This window comes from Centruroides vittatus, unplaced genomic scaffold (assembly GCF_030686945.1).
Source record: "Centruroides vittatus isolate TY-2023 unplaced genomic scaffold, ASM3068694v2 contig_3271, whole genome shotgun sequence".
Classification (NCBI taxonomy): Eukaryota; Metazoa; Arthropoda; class Arachnida; order Scorpiones; family Buthidae; genus Centruroides; species Centruroides vittatus.
In genome coordinates, this window is record NW_027122102.1 from 87,281 (window position 1) to 110,313 (window position 23,033).

General features: G+C 26.9%; 1 protein-coding gene across 1 annotated transcript in view; it reads right to left on the bottom strand.

The window, feature by feature from the left end:
* Nucleotides 1-1,510: 1,510 nt before the first annotated feature.
* LOC136973695 (GPI ethanolamine phosphate transferase 1-like) overlaps nt 1,511-23,033 on the bottom strand; it is a 29,068-nt gene continuing 7,545 nt past the window's right edge. The window contains exons 3-26 of the mRNA XM_067268435.1: nt 21,972-22,078; nt 21,736-21,860; nt 21,483-21,613; nt 21,245-21,361; nt 19,298-19,398; nt 19,072-19,220; nt 18,984-19,005; nt 18,857-18,913; nt 18,710-18,789; nt 15,855-16,045; nt 12,448-12,520; nt 12,251-12,353; nt 12,074-12,166; nt 11,921-12,012; nt 11,788-11,838; nt 11,555-11,633; nt 9,738-9,846; nt 9,528-9,630; nt 8,772-8,859; nt 8,593-8,691; nt 8,355-8,410; nt 5,646-5,721; nt 1,855-1,971; nt 1,511-1,729 (exon numbers count right to left, since the gene is read on the bottom strand). Of these exons, the coding sequence (XP_067124536.1) occupies nt 1,550-1,729; nt 1,855-1,971; nt 5,646-5,721; nt 8,355-8,410; nt 8,593-8,691; nt 8,772-8,859; nt 9,528-9,630; nt 9,738-9,846; nt 11,555-11,633; nt 11,788-11,838; nt 11,921-12,012; nt 12,074-12,166; nt 12,251-12,353; nt 12,448-12,520; nt 15,855-16,045; nt 18,710-18,789; nt 18,857-18,913; nt 18,984-19,005; nt 19,072-19,220; nt 19,298-19,398; nt 21,245-21,361; nt 21,483-21,613; nt 21,736-21,860; nt 21,972-22,078 (2,399 nt within the window). The 3' untranslated portion in view covers nt 1,511-1,549. The remainder of the gene's footprint in view (nt 1,730-1,854; nt 1,972-5,645; nt 5,722-8,354; nt 8,411-8,592; nt 8,692-8,771; nt 8,860-9,527; nt 9,631-9,737; nt 9,847-11,554; nt 11,634-11,787; nt 11,839-11,920; nt 12,013-12,073; nt 12,167-12,250; nt 12,354-12,447; nt 12,521-15,854; nt 16,046-18,709; nt 18,790-18,856; nt 18,914-18,983; nt 19,006-19,071; nt 19,221-19,297; nt 19,399-21,244; nt 21,362-21,482; nt 21,614-21,735; nt 21,861-21,971; nt 22,079-23,033) is intronic.

Sequence of the window (23,033 nt, forward strand, 5' to 3'; positions counted from 1 at the left end):
CATAAAAGAAAATCTCCTCTTAATTGCCGCATATCTTTGAGTACTGAAATAGACAGACAGAAACTGAAGCCAGTAATGAAGCAAGCTCAGTAAAAATTGAGATTACTTCATTACTAGCTTCATAATCTCATATTGTATTCACAAACTGAGAAACTTTTTCTAAAGTTAGAGAGAGCAAATGATTTAAATAAAAAGTATAGGAGAAAAATAAAAGTTCATCAAAAAATTTGTAGACATTAAAAATTCAAAATTTAACATCTTTATTAGAATCTTTAAAAAGAAGCTGATTAAAATGATTTAGAAATTTAAACATCAATGAATATACTGTAAATAGTGCTGAATAAAATGAATTAAGAAACTAGAGGTACATATTTTATATTTTTAAACCTTTGTATGCATTTATTTCAATGTGAAAATTATAATAATTATACCCAATTTCTTTTCATTTTATTTATTTATGTAAAAATATAGCTTGATTAACTTGTGTTATGTGAATTCAGTAAAACATAATTCAGATTATGGTAGACAAAAAGCTTTCAATTTTTTCAATATTGAAAGCTTTTTAATATTAAAAAATTAGCTATCTGGCTAATAAATTTTTTTTAGAAGATAGGAATATTCATTAAAATAGTTGACTTCAAATAAATGTTATTACTGTATATCACATTTAAATATTAGTTTTCATAATTTAACTGTTTTTTGAAATAATTATCACTATCTTAATATAATAGAACTCTCAGTATTAAATAAAACAAATGAAAAAATAATTTAAAATTTTTATGTAGTTTCTTGACTTTCTGGTTACCCTGTGTTTTGTAAGAAATATGATCAGTTTTTGTTGTTAATAAAGTAGCTCCAAGTATATAATTTGTTTCCTAAGTAAAATTTCATATTATAGTTTTTAAGAAAATTTTAAACTTAAAACCTACCTGTTTTATTTTGATTAGATAGCCATTCAAAAGAATGTACTTTCTTTTGTATCTGATCTATTTTGAAATTAATTAATTCTATTCAGCTGATATCAATTGATGTTTATTGCAACCTCTTATGACAAATCTACTTCATCTGGATATTTGTAATGTCTTATTGCATTCCAATACTATCAATTATTCTTATTCTCATCTTTCTTGCTTTTGGCACCTAAATAATTTGCTAACCTTAGCTTTTCCTTTACAAAATGATACTTCTGTCAACTAACTGACCAAAAAAGAAAAAAATTTAGAAAAAATTTTAATTCAAAAATTTTTAATATTTTTTTAAATTCAATTATTATTTTTTATATAATTTTTTTGATGTCATTGATTCAATAAAAATGTTTAAATAAATTATCAGTCAAGAGATATCAAAAAATTTATTTAAAAAAAGAAGCTCAATAAAATCAATTATGTCACAAAACCATATAATAAAAATCTGTAAAATAAAAAACAGCATATTAGAAAACTTAAATAAATATATCTTAAAGAAAAAAAAATAACATCCCATATATTAGACACAGAACAACAAATCAGTATAATTTTGTTGGAAGACATTTATTCAAAAGAATTATAAATTATTGTAGATGTCGCTTCAATAATGGTATAGAAAATGCAAATGAGCAAGAAGTGAGCAACCAGGAAACTCCATACAATATCATAACAAAAATTGTAGTGGACATCATAATGACATAATGACTGATAGAAATTCCAATATCTAACCAACTTCCACTATCTTGAACAAGAAAAAAGAAGTGCTGCAATAAATATACAAAACAAATTATCATCAATGAAAATTTGATAATAATGTATACTGTAATTAATGTTTTTATATTTTAATATATAAAATACTTTTGTATTAAATTTCATAAGCATAACATACCAATCCCATAAAATCTGTCATGACAAGAATAACCATCAAAAGTGCTTTAGGTGGAACTTTAACAGAAACTAATATTGCTCTGAAGACACAGCTTACAATAAGAAAAGGAATAAGAATCTGAAAAAGTTTGTTAAAATAAATTATATACAAATAAAATAACTTTCTTCTTGTACTCTGTAATAACCATAAGTAATAAATAATATTTAAAACAGACACAGTTTGGAAATAGAAATCAGTAAAATACTTTATTCATTTAGTAAATATAAAATATAATTATGACATACAAAGATTAAAAAAAACTTTGCTTTTGTCTTTCTTTTTCGCCGTTCACTCCATCGGCAGTCCTTAGACGATTCACATAATCTCGGAGACGACCTTTCCTTTGAGGCTACAACCTCCGCAGAACAAATGTAAAATCAGGTAACAGCGTCATCTGGTGTTATCGCCACATTCATAATATAACACTTTTAAAGTAAAGAATTAATATTTATATCCGAATTATTATTTATATTATTAAGAATTATTATTTATATCCGAATTTTTATTAATTCTTTACTTTAAAAGTGTTATATTATGAATGTGGCGATAACACCAGATGACGCTGTTACCTGATTTTACATTTGTTCTGCGGAGGCTGTAGCCTCAAAGGAAAGGTCGTCTCCGAGATTATGTGAATCGTCTAAGGACTGCCGATGGAGTGAACGGCGAAAAAGAAAGACAAAAGCAAAGTTTTTTTTTTATCTTTGTATGTCATAATTATATTTTATATTTACTAAATGTAATTAACGCCGGCCACGAATTTTTATTAATTCTTTACTTTAAATACTTTATTCATGTAAATTGTCTTCAGAAGTACAAAATTTAATTGGAAATATATTTAGGTTGTTAATGTTGGAAAGAAACTAAGATTAATGAGCAATTATTTATTGTGACATCAAAACAATGCCAGGCTGCAATTTTTAATCACATTTTTTTTATTTAATTTAATATGCTCTCCACCTCAAATTAGTAGTGGCTTGCCTCTGTACATTACACATTTCTTTTAACAATAGAGTCATGCCAGTCATCTATATAACACCTTTCAGGAGAAATTTTTGAATCGACGAAATGACCAGAATATGGCCCAGAAATCATGTTATCATTTCTCAACTCTAAGAGACAGCATCTACATCACAAACTAGTTGCTGATTGGCTAATAATTTGTTTGTCTCGAGAGACCATCCTATCTCTCCAAATGTGATTCTGGACAACTTTTTCTCTAGAAGATTCTCTCGTCTCCCAGAGACGAGCAGATAGTTATCTTCCGACCGATCTTTCAGATGTTGCCTCGATTTTGTTATATCCAACAAGGACAACTGCTACTTGTGCTGTACAATCGTATTAGAGAACGTTCTCTATTTCAAGAGAGAAAATGCTTCCGATTTTTTCCAGTTCCTATTTAGGAACACCACTGATTCCATCATTTTTAATTATCCTACATTAATTACTAAACTACTGAATATGATGTTAATCTTATCCATCTCTCTAAGTATTTTTCAAAACATTACCATCTAATTTATCCTTAACTAAGTACACATGCTTTTCTAACTTAACAAATAAAAATTTTAATAACCTAAGACTAAGAGACAATTTGACATTACAATCTGTAAAAACATTATAAAACAAAAAACATCTTCGTCAAAATTACGTGCTTTCCTTAAAATGTGATCTATCTATATATATAATCGAGACGAGTTGATAATAATAATAATAATCAGTGCAGAGCCCAAACGGTTAGGAGTTGAATGTTGAAATTTGGTACGCAGTTAGGGTATGTCACGAAAACGCACACTAAGAAGGATTTTTCGAAATTCCTCCCCACGGGGAGAGGGACAGGATTAAGGCTTAACACTTTCATCAACAATAGAAGTGTTAAGTAACAATGGAGAACAAGAGAAAGCGACGTGCAAGATTTACGGGCACTGGAGGAAAAAAAAAGAAAAGAGTAATATGTTAGAACATATTCGATTTTCAAATTTAAACGGATTACTTTGGTTTTTTTCGACTTTTCTTCTTTAGAACATTCGATGAAAATCGAACAATATTAGAATATTCGATTCTCAAATTCGACCTTTCTTTAGAGATATTTAGTTTGTTGATGAAATTACTCTTTTTCTTCTGTGACTATAACATAATAATTTTAATCTTCGCTATCGTTACTTTTGCCTGAGCAACACCGGGGCCTATCTGCTAGTAATTATATACTCTGCATTTTTGAAAATTCTATACCATGTTATTGTGCAGATAACCCAAACATGTATAATCAACCTAATAGAATCATGACATTGACAACAAAAATGAGAACATTGGAGACAGCTGCGATTCTGGATGTTTGTGAGAGAAAAATCTCATCTCTCGTTTTGACATCATTCATCTCTGAAAGAAGAGATGAGAGATAAGTGACCAGAATACAGCCCTTGGTTTGTATCAGAAGTTTGTATATAGTTAATCAGGGCCTCCTGCCCCTAAGGTTTCCATATCTAGTCGTCTTTCATCTGTAACTCCATTCTTGAGATTAAGGAAAGACAGACGGACAAACAGACAACAGTGGGAATTTACAGGTCTACAATTTTTTTCAAATTTCAGCCCAATTAGCTTAGTTTCTTTCTAAACCATCATAATTTCCAGTATATAACTTGCAGATTATCTGTAACTAAAAGTCAATTTGAATGAATGTAAATTGTCTATGATTTCATAATGAAATTCTACATTTCTAACTGAAAAAGCCTTTCACTCCGCTATTAAAGTAATTTGGGAAGAAACTACTTCAATATCTTCAAATTAATGTTTTGACTTTTTAAAAATATTAACAAAATTAAACAATGCAAAGATTACTCTTATATCTACTATTAAAAATATTATTAGTAAATGTGATCCTGCAAATGGCTTTTAAAATTCTATATAACTTTTCTGATGCTTTGTTTAGAATATTTACAAATATACATCAACAAAACCCAATAATATAAGTAAATACTCATGCTCTTGTACCAAATTTAACCCATTCATTTACGGCCGTTGTGAGTGTATTTAGAATATTTATTTTTTATTTTATTTTAAATTAAGTTATGGAATTTTTTTTCATTTAAACATTTGTTTAAAATTCATATTTTAAATATTAATAGTTCACAATTAATTTTTTAAATAAGAATCTGTTTCTACGATGTTCCTGAAAATAGGTGTTTCTCACTTGAAAATGTTATATTCATACTTTTAAGCATGTAGTTTTAAAAATATCTTTCATTCATTTTAGAGTTAATTAAATTTATTTTTACTCTTATTACAAATTAGCAGAATATCTTGTTTTTATGTTAATTTGTAATACATAATATATACATAAGAATTCTATACCAGTCAGTTCAGAGCATTTTTTTAATACTTGGAGTTTTAAATCAATCCTAAGAAACTCAAATGATATCAAAATGTCTATTTTTCAGGCATACTCATAAAAAATGATAAGATTTAGAATCATATTGTTATTTCTATACTTGGATAAGAAAAACATCTGTTTTCAAACTTTATAGATAAATGTTTGATTTTAATTAATGCTGCTAAAATGAATTAAATAAAACATTATTGTACATGTAAACTGATAGATCATGAAATATTAAGAAGAATTTAATGCTATTTAATATTTGAACAGAAAAAAAAATATATTTAATTTATCTCTCTACTATTTATACTAGTAAAAATAATAATATTTTTCAATGATTTAATTTCTATATAATTCACTATTATATAGCAATTAAAATTACCTTTATTAAAAGTAAAATTCCCATAATGAATGGACTGAATACAGTCAGAAAACAATACACACTGCTTGGTTCAAAACTGAAATTTGAATAAAACATATTTTCAATTTGTATATAAATATACATATTAAGTATATTATTATGTATAAATTAAATATATTTAAATTGATCCTAACACTATGGACCAGTGGTTCCCAAAGTAGGCACTACTGTCCCATGGGTGGTGAGTAAATCTAGGGGGAGGTGAAAAGAAGTAAGTGGGTGGCAGAGGAGCACTGGACTATGACCATAGGCAAAGGCAAATATCTTAAAAGAGTAAAAGGAAAGGTTTGACAACCTTTCCTTTTACTCTTTTAAGATAGGTAAGAAGAAACAGTGCTTTTAACAGTTTCCAGATGTGGAGAACAATGTATGGTAAGGACACAAAGTGTGAGGTTCAAATAAAAATTTTTCTAAGAATATTTCCAAGCCTTTCTCATGCAAGGGAAAATGGGTTAGGGATATTTGATATAACTTTATGGAACCAATGGGGTGGTGGCTCAAAAAAAGTTTGGAATCACTGCTATAGACTAATAAATAAAAATACATTTTTAGATTCTGATTTGATAAATTGAATTGGAAGTGTGTCATCATAAAATTATTTGAAACTATACAAATATATAATTTCTACCTTTTAAAAATAAAATGTTATATTATAAAATAGTAATTAATAAAGTAAATAAAAAGAATATTTTAAGATTTTTTTCATTATATAAATCTAAAATACAATACATTTTATGTATTGTATTTTAGATACATACAAGTACTGTGTTGTACAAGGGATACCTATATATAGATTGAAAAAATATGCCAAGACATTAGTTAAGTATTCATAGTAGTAATTATACAAAACAAAACAAAAAAGGTTAAGAACTTACAATAAATTAAATCATATAAAAATAATTATTATTTATTGTGACATAGTCACAATGCTGGGCTGCAATTTTTAATCATATTTTTAATTTATTTAATTTAAATTATATGCTCTCCAACTCAAATTAGTAGTATCTTGCCCCTGTATATCATATTTTTCCTTTTACAATAGAGTTGTGCTGCTCATCTATCTAATTCATTTCAAGGTTTTAAAATTGAAATACAACTTTCAGTGCAAACCTGAAGTTCATATATAGTTAATCAGGGCCTCCTGTCCCTAAGCTTTCCATATTTGGTCCTGCTTTTCATCTATTTAACTACATTCTTGAGATTAAGGAAGGACAGCAGGAATTTATAGGTCTACAATTTTTTCAAACTGTAGTCCAATCTATATATTAATTGAGATGGGTTGATAATGATAATGATGATGATGATGATGATGATGATGATGATGATAATAATAATAATAATAATAATAATAATAAATAATCTCTCTATGCACTGGAACTTGTAATAATAAAATAAACCCTTCTAACCTTTTATCCGGTGTCGTTCTATTTTTAGAATCGTTCTATTTACAGAAACGCAAACGGCCTATTCGACGAAGCCTGAAGAAGAGCCCAGGAGGGGCTGTGAAAACGTTTGCGTTTCTGTAAATAGAATGATTCTAAAAATAGAATGACACCGGATAAAAGGTTAGAAGGGTTTATTTTAATAATAATAATAATAATCAGTGCAGAGCCTAAACGGTTAAGAGTTGAAAGTTGAAATTTGGTACACAATTAGGGTATGTCATGAGAACATACACTAAGAAGATAATTTTCAAACTTCTCCCTGAGGGGGAGAAGGAAAGGATTAAGGCTTATCCTAAAGAACTTAGCTTCTACTATACTATTTTAGATGCAATTTTTTTGTTTTTAACTGCATTTTAGTAGGGTACCAAGTGGGAATGAAAAAAGTGTATTTGTTAAGAATGAGAGTGTTAACAATGGAAGTGTTAAGAGAAAGCAATATGCAAGATTTACAGGTGCAGATGTGGGTTTTTGCGGCAAATTGAACATATTTTAGACCCAACTAAAAATTCTCTAGTCAGTCTAGAAACAGGAGGACCTAATTCTTGCATTCTGTGAAAACGGATAAGATTGGCTATAATGTAATAATCTTAATCTTCGCCATCATTACTTTTTGCCTGAGCAATGCCAGGCTTATCTGCTAGTAAACAATATTTAAAATCATAGCATTGAAAATTTTCAATTACCTAATGTATTTATATCAGAATGTAACTTCTGTTTTGTTTAAATCAGCATCAGAATAATTTACATAAATTAGAAAATAAATGAGGATTTTAATACAACTATTATTTCCTGTAAAAAATGCAGCAAAGCAAATATGAAGTAATCATTTTAAAGTTAAAATCAATATATGAATGTATATGTAATGTATATGTTATGTTAAGGTTAATGTAAGCTTATAATTTTCTACTATAGATTATAGATTTCTATGCAACAGTTTTGTTATTAAGTTGAATACTGAAACTGAAGTTGTTTAATACTCAACATTAAAATTAATGAGAGAATTGTGTATTAACATTTTTCAATTTTTATGTTTTAATTTTTTTCTGTAAGAGATCTCCAGTGTTATGTGGAGGAGTGATGCTTAATGTTGTTCTAATTTTTACTGTTTTTATTACGTTATACTCTTTTGTATTCTTATTATATAAACAGACCTGTAATTGGGGTTTCTTGTAGCTTGATTTAGTAACTAAATAACATATGTAGTAATAATATAATAATTATTTACCTGTTGATGCTAGCTATATTCCCAGTACCAAAAAATGCAAGAATAATAAAAAATATCTAAAAATATGTTAAGTTTGAAATTTTAAAACTAAAATGAAAATATTTATATAATAATCAATGAAAACAATACTTCTAATAAAAACAAATGTATTTAATTATAATTTTTTCAACAAATTTTCTTATTGAAATATATACATTAATTTAAATATAAACTAAATTATATAAAAACAAAAAGATACAAAAAAATAAGATCTTCTAATATCATCTATTCCCATCCTATAAAATAAAGATTCTGTTTGAAAATTTATAGCTGGTACTTCAAATGACACATCTTGAAGCTAAAATAAAAAAATTTAAGTTTTAATTTTTTTAATGGCATAAAAATAAGCAAATAATTTAACATAATTTAAATATTTACCCTGTAATGTTTTCCTGACAATAAATGTTCTATATATAACCACAAAAACATTGTGACACATAATCCTAAACAAAATAATGCATCATAACTATTTAAATGCTAAGAAATTTTGATATTTTGAAATTTTTTTCTTGAATTTCTACTTCCTCATGGGTATTCTTCTAGAGGTCTAAGGGAATCAAAAGTGTCTGATAAACACATGCAACAAAATGCATTGTTTTAGCACTAGAAGGCATTAAAGTTTAGACTAGCTACACCTTAGCAGTGTTGCAGAGCAGCATTTTAAGTGCTAAGGAATAATCTCAATCTCACTACTTTTCAGTTTCTTACCTTCAGAATCTTACACTTTAGCAAAAACATAAAGTTCACTTATTTTTTTCTAAAGTGGAAAGAAGCTGAAGGGTATAAATAACATTGCTAGATCTGATATACTATAAAGCTAGACTCCAACCAAATGCTGAATTCTATTGGCTAGATATGGCTATCTGGCCCAATAGAATTTGGCATTTGGTTGGAGTCTAGAAGCTGAAGGGTAGCAAGATTGAGTTTTTCTGCAGCACTGCTAAGTGCTGCAGAAAAACTCAATCTTAAGAGGTAGCTAGTCTAAACTTTAATGCCTTCTAGTACTGGAACAATGCACTTGAAGGGCTGTTTATAAGACATTTTTGAATCCCTAGGCCTCCAGAACACACTAAAAATATTGCCACTTCTTCGTGAAACACCCTGTAAAACAACGTTTCACACAACAAAGGATACGTTATGGACATCAACAGATAGAGAGATAAAAATGAAATGGCCACATTTAATAATCTTGTCAATATGGATGTTGATCCCCAAATTGGTAGAATAAATGACAAACCTTAAAAATAATAAAACATTATATTTGGTCACATACAATTTTGTTTGTGTACTATATAAAAAATTAGTTTTATAAATAAGAATTTTAATTATAAAAAAAATAATTACCTAAAATAAGCCAAGATAACATCTGATTTAACAAAGGTAAACCTGTTTTATTTTCAATACTGTCTGATGTGCTTTTCATTATGTAGATAGAGATGAAGAGTATAATCACCTAAAAAATAAAAATTAAATTTTAAATTTGCATTTCAGTAAAGAAGCAAATAAAAAAAGGCTGAATTTAAATATAACAACTTCTTTAATGTTAACTATTAATTATTTTGTAATTATTAGGTAAACCGGAAAGTAATGTCGTTTCTGCACATGTCAATACTTGTTTATCATTTATCATCTCATTGGGTACTTCAAATCTGTGTGAAAGACATTTTAAGGTTAAAGTGACTTGTTTACTTGTAAATAATTAAATCTTAAATTTTTTTTTGCAATTTTGGGTGAAATGGCCAGCCAAATACCAGAAGAGGTACATATCCGGCATTGTATGCTTTTTGAGTTTCACAAGGGTAGTGACACAACAGTTGCTACTAAAAACATTTGCGATGTTTATCCAAATGCATTAGACATTCATAAATGCCAAAGGTGGTTTTCTAAGTTCAGATCTGGTAATTTTGATCTTTCTGACTTGTATTGATCAGGAAGACCAACAACTTTAGACAATGACGTGTTAAGGGCAGAAGTGGAAGCAAATCTGTATCAGACAATCAAGGAACTGTCAAACACTCTTAAGCAACCTTGCTCGACCATCCAAGAACATTTGCAGCAGATTGGTAAAGTATACAGAGCAGGTGTTTGGGTCCTGCATAATCTGTCCAAAGAAAACAAAGCTAACCGATCCACCACATGCAACTTATTGCTTCAACAGCACAATACCAAAGTGTTTTTTGATTGCTTGATCACTGGAGATGAAAAATGGGTCCTCTGTGATAATCCAAAATGCAACAGGCAGTGGCTCTCTCCGAATGAATCGCCACAAAGTACTGCTAAGCCAGGTTTACATCCCAAAAAGGCGCTTTTGTGTGTTTGGTGGAGTATTCATAGAATCGTTCATTTTGAAGTGCTGAAAGCTGGAAAAACTGTGAATGCAAACCTTTACTGTGAACAATTGGATCGAGTAAATCAATGTTTAATTGAAAAGTGTCCAGCGATTGTCAACAGAAAAGGCATTATTCTGCAACATGATAATGCAAGACCATACTGTGCAAGACAAACCCTGGAAAAAATTAATAAATTGGGGTGGAAGGTATTGCCTCACCCACCATACTTGCTTGACATTGCACCATTGGATTTCCATTTATTCTGATTGCTACAACACTTTCTATGTGACAAAAAATTTGAAAATTTGGATGACATCTGAAATGCCATCTCCATATATTTTGCTCAAAAACCAATTCATTTTTATCGATCCGGCATTGAAAATTTGTACACTAAATGGCAAAAGGTTGTTGATAACCAGGGTGATTACATCATTGATTAAAAATAAAAACAAGTTAAAAATTTATTTGTTTGATTTTAATGTAAAAAAACAACATTACTTTCCGGTTGCCCTAATATTTGAAGTTGGGTGATTAACTTTTACTGGCACAAGAGTCAGTTTGACCAAGATGTTTAACATAAATTTATTTTTTTAATGTATTTTAATATATTTTTTATTTTGAGTATTTATATTTTACATTATGTTAAGAGGAGGGAAAAAAGTTTATTATTTAAATCTTTTCTTCTTTATTTTAATAAAATTTATCAATTTCAAAATCACTTTATTTCCATAAACTCAATTATGTTAAAAATAATATTGTTTTGTAATTTTTATTTAAAATTTATTATTATTAAATTAAAATTACACGCTATAAATAAATTTAAAAACTTACTTGAATCCCAGTGATAACAGTGACTTGTTGTGATTCCTTTTTCTTCTGGCGACTGTTTCTGATTAAGCCTAATTCAGGTCTTGAAAAACAAAAAAATGAACAACAACAGTAATAATAATAAATGAAAAGACATAATCTAATATCATTGATAGAATGTTATACTTTTTTAAATATTTATTATTTTTAATAATTTAATGCAATTTTAAATAGTTCTTATAATATAGTAAACTCACCTTCTTGCACAGTAAGCTGCTAAAAGAGCATAAATCCAACCAGTAAATGTTCTAAGAATAATTTAAATAAATCTTGATTATTTAAATATTAAATAATTTCTGTTTAAAAATGTAAACCTGTTTTATTACTTACACTAATGTGTAATTTGATTGTCTTCCTACAACTGGTAAAAAAGGAAAAATTGCCATAATAATGCAAGTCAAGAACCATAATCCTGCAATAAACTATAAAAACCAAATTTATTTCAATTTTATATTGTTCAAGTTATATAAATATTCTTCTTACCTTATGAGTATATCTTATGGATGTGGTTAATGGCCACAGTGATATAAATATTAAACCCAGAGAAAGTAAACCTCTTCGAAAAAATGATGCAACCTATTTAATAAGTAATATCTGATAAAGTTAAAAATACAAAAAAAAAAATTTCCAAAAAATTCAAAACATTATTTTTATACCCACAAGAAGTTCTAATCCAACAATACAAATAATAATAATTCCAATAAATTTTAAAGTATAATTTCTCCTTTCCATATAAATCTGAGCCTGCTGTATTAAATCCCATCTATAATATTATAAATTATCATTATTAAAATCTTTTAAACTAAAACTAGTAAATTAATGTTTAATTTTTATATTAATATGTAATAATTTATTACCTGCAAAAAATTAAATTCCAAAGAAAAACTGGTGTTAAAAAATATATATAATACATTGCTGGTGAGTTTTGCTCTGAATAAAATAAATATAATTTTTTAAACATTTTAAATATAAAAATTATATATATATAGCTGTTTAAAATTTTACTACATATTGTAATTTTTTATGTCAAATAAAAAATTTATCTGTATTTTAAATTGCATTAATATAGAATAAATAAAACTGAATATATTCAAGTAATATAATTACATATTTATGGTGTAGTTTATAAAAATTTAAACTGTAATAAGTTATTAATAACACTAACTTTATTTTAGTTTTTATCTAAAACATAATCATTCCATCATATTCAGATTGAAAAGAAATAATAATCAAAAGAAAACTTTATTAATGTTCTAGGGCCATAGTGCCCAATTCATAGCTTGCGAGCAACATGTAGCTTGCATACTGTTTTATTGTGGCTCACGGCTCAGTTATTCAGATTCATTACTTTTATTAATAATAAAATAGTTTTAAAAAGTATACATATCCTATTTATTAACATCAGTTTAAGAAAATCTAAAGTGAAAGACTTGGAAACCATATCAGTTGCCCAACAATCTATATTTACTAAGTCCATGACTAAATCAAGAGCTGCTACAATTGCGTTAAGATTGCATATATACTTGCAATGCACTAAAAACCTTTGATGACAACAACATAATTAAAGAAGCAATGCTTGCTGCATCAGAAACATTGTTTCAAGAATTTAAAAATAAGGAGGAGATTTTATCAGTTATTGAAGATGTTCAGTTATCAAGAAATTCACTCACTCATAGAATAGAAGCAATGTTTGAAAATATCAAATTAAAAAGAAAAAAGATTTAGATAAATGTGTTTTTTAAAGTTTACAATGTGATGAATCAACAGACATCTGCAATATCACTCAAATAAATATTTTTATAAGGATGGTCTTTAATGATCACTCAGTAAAAGAAGATATACTCTCAGTTTTGTCACTACAAGGAAATACACATGGAAAGGACATATACCAAGGTTATTAAAAATTACATTAAAAAAATTGCGCTGCCCCTTTAAAATCTTGTGTCCATAACAACCGACGGAGCATCTGCCATGATTGGTTGTAGTGTTGGCTTCATCACATTATGATGTTGATATTCCAAAATTTTTTCATTATCACTGCATCATTCATCAACAGGCATTATGCAGAAAAATGCGTTATGAACATGTCATGAAATTTGTTATAAAAATTTTAAATTCTATTTGAGCCAAACCACTTCAGAGCAGATTATTCAAAATACTGACTGATAAACTTGATGAGTATGGAACTTCAGAATGTAACATTAAAGTTAGATGGCTTAGTAAAGGAAAAGTCCTACAATGATTTGTAGAGTTTTCTTCCAGAGATAAAACTGTTTGTAGAATCCAGAAACGAAGCTTATGAAGAACTTAATGATCTTGACTGGTTTTCAGATTTATCCTTTCTTACTGATATAACAACTAAAATGAATAAACTCAGTCTTGAACTTCAGGGGAAACAAAGAAGTCTTTTTGAATGGACTCTTGCTTTGGATCAACTTTCCTTTGTGAAAGTGGCTTTTTGACAATGAAATTTTTAAAATCAAAGTTCAGATTTAGAATAACAAATGAACATCTGAATGATTGTATGACTCTTGCTATAACACTTTATGTACTAGAGTACAATAAACCAGCTGAAAACATGCAATATCAATTTTCACATTGATTATTAATAAGTTTTGTTTGTTCTGTATTGTATTTAAATTGTAGTAGATTACTAGTAGTAATAAACAGTAGTAGTGTAATATTACTGTCTTTTCTTTTACCTATTGTTGCTGATTTCTTCAAAAATAAGGTCATCATTCTATGTGTGGCTCACAAAAATTTTTTAATTCTTAATTTGCTTGAGATAGACTAAAGGTTGGGTACCACAGTTTTAGGGCATAGCTAAAATGATGATAAAATGTTATATTGTTTAAATTATTTTATTGTTACATGTTTTAAAATTTTAATCAACAAATTGAAATTAATATGAAATATTAAATGTATTCAAATGCATGTAATTTATAAATTAAAATTTTTAAATTATTTCCTGAAACAACTGATTCATATATAATGTGTAAAAATTACTTTTAGGAAAAATTACCATTTTGATTTTGAATTATAGTCATTAAACTTGATAATTTAATTTCCATATACCATATTTATGCATGTATAGACCGCATGCTTGGAAAAAAATAAAAAAATTATTTCAAAGTACTGACTGGTACAAGAGTAGAGATGCAAGTATACAGAAATATGACAACACTGCAAATTCCAAGCAAAGAAATGAAATGATGGTTAATGCTTATTGTTGAGTGCCTGCTCAGTGAGTGTTAAACATGGGTCAAGTGAGGGTGAGTTTACATAGCAAGTGATGAATTATTCACAAGAAAATGGAAATCTAGAAGCAGGAAGAAAATTTGATATAGATGAAAAAAAATGTGCAGCAATGGATTCAAACAAAGGATGCTCTTGAGAAAACATCACAAAATTTCCAACCATTTTGCAGAAAGACAGCAAAATATCCCAACCTGGAAGCAAATCTGCTGAGATATATCCGTGAAATTTGGGCAAATAGATTTTCTGTGTCTGTTGAAATGATCCAGTTTGAAGTGCAAAGAATTGCTCAAAGTAGTATGTAAAGACAATTAAAGATATTAAATTGTTTTAAAATTATTCATTATCTTGAGTATATCCCACACCTTAATTTTGGTAAAAAAATTTAGGGTAAGAGTGTAGCCTATACATACATAAATACAGTATTATAAATCAATATATGAATTTCAAAGTATAAAAGTTTTCAGCTGGAATATTACATATATATTAGTTTTAAGTCTTTTATAATTTCGTAATCAGATTTTACTAATAGATAAATACCACCAGATTTTTAAAATCCAGCTATAATATGGCTAATTAATTATAAATATATTACATAATTTGGCCTAAAGATAGAATTCAAATTAGTGGCCATCTTGTATTAAATTTAACAAGTAGAAATAAATGAATCAATTTAGAATACTCTGGAATAAAGAGTGATTCAGAGCAATGCTCAAGCCTACAACTGCTGCTTACAGTGCAGATGCATTGCCAATTATACTATCCAGACTTCCATCCAATGTTTGCTTCAAGACAAATTAACTTAGAAGATATTATGTCATTTGATGATTATAGCCCAATTAAAAATCCAGCAGTATTATTCTTTACTACTATATATCAAACTTTGTTTATATGTAATTATATTTTACTGTAAAAACAGTATTAAATATTTTTGTATGCAACTTTTAATTATTAAAATTATAAAAAGTATTATTTTTATAATTAATAGTTTTCAAATTATAAAACTTACCATATAGTAACCATGCGACAATTGAACCAATAAATAAAAACAATAATGTAATTTTTAATTTTGGATATTCGCCAGCTAATAATACTGATTGTTGTTGCTCCAAAGATATATGAATAATAGCAGTATGATTTTTAATTATTAATAAAATCACATAATTAATCCAACCAATGAATGCAAGAAATATGCTGACACTAAAATAAAAAATAGATATACTTAACACACATGTACGTACAATGTTATATTTATTAATTTCAATAGCTATGCTATGTTTTAATTGTACAAATTAGATTTAAAATAATTTCACATTCAGGATTAATTAGTCAGCAAGGCTGTTTTCTGACATTAAATAAATATTATGATATATTAAACTATAATTTTAGTACAGTCATGCTGAATTCAAAATTAAGATTGATATATAATGTACATAAAGAAAGTCTTTCAATGCTACAAAATGTGTAACTATTTTATTAATAAATTATAAAATTTAATGAACATTTATAGGACTTTCAAAAAAATAGTTTCTTAAATGTAAAATTTCATAATCTTTTTTTGAGAAGTTTTTCAGAAGTTTTAAAGTTTTTAACATTTATCTTTTTTAAATATACAACCTTTTTATCTTATATTTATAATCTTTTTTTCTCATTTTATCCCTAATAATATTATTGTTCTTATGCAATAAAAGATAGTATTTCAAGAATTCATTATAGATCAGGGCATACTTTTCATAAATAATACTTGTGAACAATTTTTTATTTGATAGTGTTCTTTATACATTAAAAATATATATAATTTCAAAAAGAATTTTAAACTTCTTAATGCATTTACATTTGATAATAAATCAATTTGTTTTAATTCAAAAACTTTTCCATGTCCAATTAATCCTGTTTAGAAATATATTTTAATAATACCAATAATAATGTAAAATTATTTCCATTCTAATAAAGAACACTATAAAAATGGAAAAAATTATTATAAAATGGATTATTTCATACCACATTTAAAACAAAATTACATTTTTTCCGGAGAAGACAATCTACATTACAATTATAGATATTAAAAATAAAAACTTCTATCACAATTTAATTATCAAGTAACAAACATTTAAATTTATTGATTCAACAATTAACATTATTTAGTTAGACCAGAACATTGGAACAATAGTAAAAAGTACAATTGGGAAGTTGTTAAAGTTTCTTAAAATAAATTTGGTCTTTTAGATAAGAATCTTGTCAGACAAAAGTCAGTTTTATCAGCAGATGTAGTGCAGGATATTCTAGCAGTAGAAGTGGCATAACTATGAAGTGTGGTTAAGTGACACTTATGGGCTTATGGTGTAAGGGGGGCCCAGGTCAGACCCTGAACACTGTTTCTATGGAACAGTATAAATATGAGAATTTTTAATTACATAAGAATGTTCTGACTAGTAGTAGTTCATTTTAAATAAATATATACAAATTATTTTATATGCATTTTACAGTATTTTTTCTAATTACACTAAGTATTTTGCAATGGTTCAAAATGATAACACTTTACACTATATTTTAACAGCATATTACACAAATAATAACAAAAAAAATTATGAATAACTGTTTGTTTTCAGCTGAACTATTTTATTGTTTTTCTTGAAAATTATTTTTTTTTTAAATTGCACTCTGTAGTTTAAAAAAAAAAAATTGTAGTTAGCCAATGTAATGAGAAAGAATATGTTGTTCAATAGCATCATTTATATGAGATATATTTAACAAAATTAATAGCTAATCATCATTTCAGTATCATAAGTGTGTTCAAATGAAACATAGACTGGATTGTATAAAAAACACATGGTGTCACTGGTCACCACAGCAAGATTACAGTATATACAACATAATGAAAGACATTAGCTACTACCTCCTATGTTAAGACACGTCTCAATCTGGTACAAGTTTGTATATACCATCTACATAGAAAAAATAAATCTGCTGGATGAACCATTCAGTTATAAGTTCTCAGACTTTGCTGTCAGACTCGAATCTGTGATCTTTGATAAATTTTTTTAAAGGTCTGAAAACATGGAAGTCACAAGGTTGTAAGGCAGATGCTGCATTACTTCAGATGGGAGGTTAAAAGTAATATCTTAAAACTTCTAGGATAGTAGTCTGATTGATAATTTAAATAATTAAAAATTTCTTTTTATCACATTGCAATATCAAATGTGATAAAATATGGTTCCTCAACAACATTTTCCATCTAAATTTAATAAATACAGATTTTTGGACATTTGACTGTGTGTGTTACATGAAGTTTTTGAACTGAATAAACTTTCTAGAGAGTTACTGTTACTGCTCCATTGACGTTTAGATAATCCAATAATAAGAAAAATATATTTTTATGTATAAAGATAAATCCATTACTATTCAATATACTAAAACTTATAAATGAGTAAAATAACTAATGACTGCATACAAATCAGTTAATGCCAAATGATATCGTAATGCATTGGGCTATTTGTCAGCTACATCAATAATTAACTTTTAAGTAATTTGTTACTAGAAGTAGACATGAAGTGCCATCTCTTATTAAATTTAATAATTATAAATTATGTAGTCTGAAAAATAACCTGATGCATTATGGTATCATTTGACATTAACTAATAACATCAGGTTTTGAGATGTTTACATATGTACAAATCAATTAAATAATTAAACAAACATTTAAAACTTAAAATAATGAATATTAATTTATGAATAGATGTTAATTTCTAAATCTAATTAGAAGTCAATAAATAAATAAATTTATATCTAGTACAATTTTCATTAACATTAAAATATATAATAAAAATGATGTAAAATAAATTATTTGATTTTATTCATACTTACTTTAATGCAAATCTATCATACTTTTGATAGTAATTAATTCCTTTTAATGAAAGTTCAATAAGTTTTAACCCAACTTGTATCTAAAGGAAAAAAGTTTTAATTATTTTATAAAACTTTTTTAAAATCTTGACATAAAACTTATCTTACTGCATCTTTATATCTTGACTGTTTCATTAATGTATCTATCATTTTTAAAAGCTCATCCTAAATTAAAAGAAAACAATAAATATTAAAATAATGTCTTAATTTTAAAATATATAAAATTGTAACTTACTTGTCTTTGAGATGACAAATCCCTAGAAAATTTCAAAATTTAAGATTGAAACTATATCAATGAAAAAAACAAATTATAAAATACAAACCTAAAGTGACGATAAAATATAGGTAATGAAGTGTATTTCTTTTCCCATACTTTGAATTCATATTGAGATAATATCTGTTTAACATTTGTTATAATAGCCGTAGCTTTATAATACCAATCTGTTGACAGATATTCTACAGGTAATACTCCCTAATTGCAAAATTAATATTAAAAAAAAATTAAGTAAAATATTTAAAATTAAAAATTGAACAAATAACTATACTTACCACAGAATTAATAGGAATAGGTGCACCAATTAAAATTGATATGAGAGGTGCAATGTCAGCTTGACTTACATCAACCCTGCGTACATATGTTAATTTCCATTCTACATACAAATTTAGAAAAACTTCAATTTGAAATTTTTAAGCTATATATGAATAATAAAAAAAAAAATAATAATAATAATAATATGGAGAAGCAGAAGGGGTTTATAGTTGCCATTCAAGATTAGATCATAAACACTAAAAACTTCAGAAAATACATTCTGAAGGATACATTCCTCACAAATGACTCTTGCAGAAAATGCTACTTTCTGCCAGAAACAATACAACTTATAACCTCTGATTGAAAGATCTTAGCACAAACAGACTATTTACATAGGCATAATCAAATAGCAGATATAAAACACCAAGAGCTTGCACCCAAACACAGATTATTAAACATCCAGATACCATACTATAAATATACTCCACAGTTAGTATTAGGTAATGACATACAAAATAAACTATGACTGAGCCATAATCACAAATAAAACAATTCATCACAATAGACCTGACATCACTTTTATTGATGAATGCAATAAGATCACTAAGATCTCCATTCCAATCATTCATAACATGAATAATGTTCACAGTGAAAAAATCAACAAGTACACTCCACTTGCCCAAGAAATAAGGCACCTGTGGAGGATGGATAGGATATTTATTGTGTCTATTGTCCCCTCTTCCACTTGTGTCATAACACATACCCTACACAAAAGTCTAAAAAATGTTAAAAACATATACATGACACTACAGAAAGCAGCAATATTGAACACATGTCACATTGTTAGAAAGTTTCTAAATTTTGACACAATATACCAATAACACAGTTTAATGTTACACTTGTTTGGGTAACTATGCCTTGACTTTAGTCTGGCATAGAACTTGGCACCATTATCAGCTGAGCATGTGACATTTACAATATAATTTAATTCAGCATACCAACACCATGTTTAACTTGTGATTAATTTTAATTCACTGTAAAGTTATGAAGTTGTATTTTTATTATTTAGCAGCATCAAATATAAGATTTTTTATTAAAATTATTTACCAACATCATAAAAATTTTAAATACTGCTAAAAACATTTTCTATGATTTGAAAATGTTTAAATGCATTAAACAGTAATAACATAAAAGTTTGCACATGTGCATATTGTCTTATGGTAAATTATCCATTGTGCTTAGGGATGTCAAAAGCTTTTCATAGGATACCACTGAGTCTATGAAAGTGTCTTAACTAGTTATTTTTTATCTATGATTGAAAGTGTCCATACAAAACACAGAACACATAGTCAGAAAAATAACTCTGATTATGTGCTGTTTGTGTACGTAATAGTTTTATATAGCTATGCTTTTAAACTTGATCTGACATAGCATTAAGCATTAGTATTAACAAAATAGGACATTTAAATTAATAACAAATCTACTGATGTGAGATAAATGACAAGGACTTATCCCTTCAGTGATAATAAGCACAAACACCCAGGTATCAATGGGGTATATTTAATAGAAACAAAAAAGGGGTGTACATTAAAATCGATTACATGAGTAATTAACATAAAATTGATGTTAATTACTCTACTAAAATACTACACCCCTTTTTGTTTTTATCAAATGTACTCCATTGATACCTGGGTGTTTGTGCTTATTATCACTGATGTGACAAGTCCTTATTATCTACCTCAAATTAGTAGATTTTTAATTAATTTAATTATACCAAGGCTAAAAGTAATTTCTTTATTTTAAGAACAGGATATAATTCATCAATACCATAATGATAAATAATATAATGTTAATTTACTGTTAACCTAAAATTTGATAAATTCACAATAGTTCAGTCAAAAATAGAGATAAAAACTATCTTGAAATTATTTATTATATTATTCTTAACTGTAAAATTAATCACAAACCTTCAGATAAACCATCATGATAAACGTCTTTTCCTGTTCCTAGAGGACCTCTTATACCTGCACCCCAAGCAATTAAAGGAGTAAGTGTTTCGTGGGGATGTCCTGCTCCATGTGATCCTAAAAATGAAAAACAACAAAATAACTTGTATTTTTTATAACTATATAATGTGCATCATTTTTTAAAAAACACAAATAATAAAATTGTAAATAAAATAAATAAATGTGTGTAAAATCTAACCCCATTCAGTCATTCCATGATCAGAAGTAAAAATAAAAGCAGTCTGTTTATCATCATCATAGAAATCTTCAATAAGTTTTACACATTGCTGGACTCCTTTATCTACTATATTAATATTTTGTAGATATTCCCTATGTTCAAAGATTAATTAACAACAATATATTGGTTTTTATTATATTTAATGTCAATAAAGAAGTATTTTAAAAATTTAATTGTTAAGTTATGAGCATATTCTTGCCTCTGATCTGCTTACTGTGATCCTGGTTTATGAGAATGTCCATTTGTATCCAAACCAAGAAGGTGTAAAAAAAATATTATTTGATCATCAGAAAGAAGATGCTTCAATGTTTTATTTTGCTCTGCATGCTTTAGAAAATCCTGAAATTTCACTTTATAAAATTACTTTAAATATAAAATTAAATTTTATGACATAAATTAGTTTAATAATAAAACTTTATATAAAAACATAATAAAAAAATAAATTCTAACATGAAACTTATCAAAAACCCAAGTATCAAGTTTAGATGAATCAGCTCCTGCAAAATCCTCTTCTTTAGCATCATAAGTATTAATAAATATATGATTTCCTTTGGAACCTAAAATTAACAAAAATAGTTTTCAATAATTAATGCAAACATATTAACATTTTTCAAAAAAATTTATTAAAATCAATTTACTGACAGAATTTGTATTTAATAAAATACAGTAGAACCTCACTTAATGAGCATAATTCATTCCAGAATCTTACTCATAATGCAAAACATTCATTAAGCAAAACAATTTTTCCCATATAAATTAATGTAAAATATGATAATGCATTCCATGCTGAAAAAAAATACTCAAATATTTTATGTGTAATGTTTATTCAAAAAAAATTATACAATATACATTGCTAATTAAGGAGTGTGAATTATCTTCATCTTTTCTTCTAGCACGGAATGAACCAACCTGGAATGCAAATTCGATTTGCAAAAACAAAAAACATTACAGATATGTCTGATAAACATGCCAAATGATATATCAAATTCTTGGGCTATGTAAAGGCTATAATTAAATATTAGAAATTAATTAATTTGACTAGAGGTAAGCAGTTATGCTTCCATCTCATATTAAATTTAATAATTATATATAATTTTTAATTTAGACATTTCTAAAATTTAATTTGGAATTGGTCATTAAATTTAATATTATATGAGCATAACTGCCTAACTCTATTCAACTTAATTAATTTCTGATGTTTAATTATAGCCTTTACATAGCCCAAGAATTTGGCATATCGTTTGGCATGTTTATTATATGATGGGCTATGGTTGTTGATATTTACACATAATAATATGTGTGATCATAAGTGACACTAAGATGCTAGCAGAACAAATGCTAAACACAGATTGATGGAGCTTGCGCACAATCCAGGGCTTCCCCTCTCCTTGTCACTCGTTATGTGAAATACCGCTCGTTAAGCAAGTCGATTTTTACAATTTGTTTTGCTCGTTATGCAAAGTGCTGGTTAAGCAAGGTTTCACTGTAATGTTGTGTGTAAATTAATGGTTA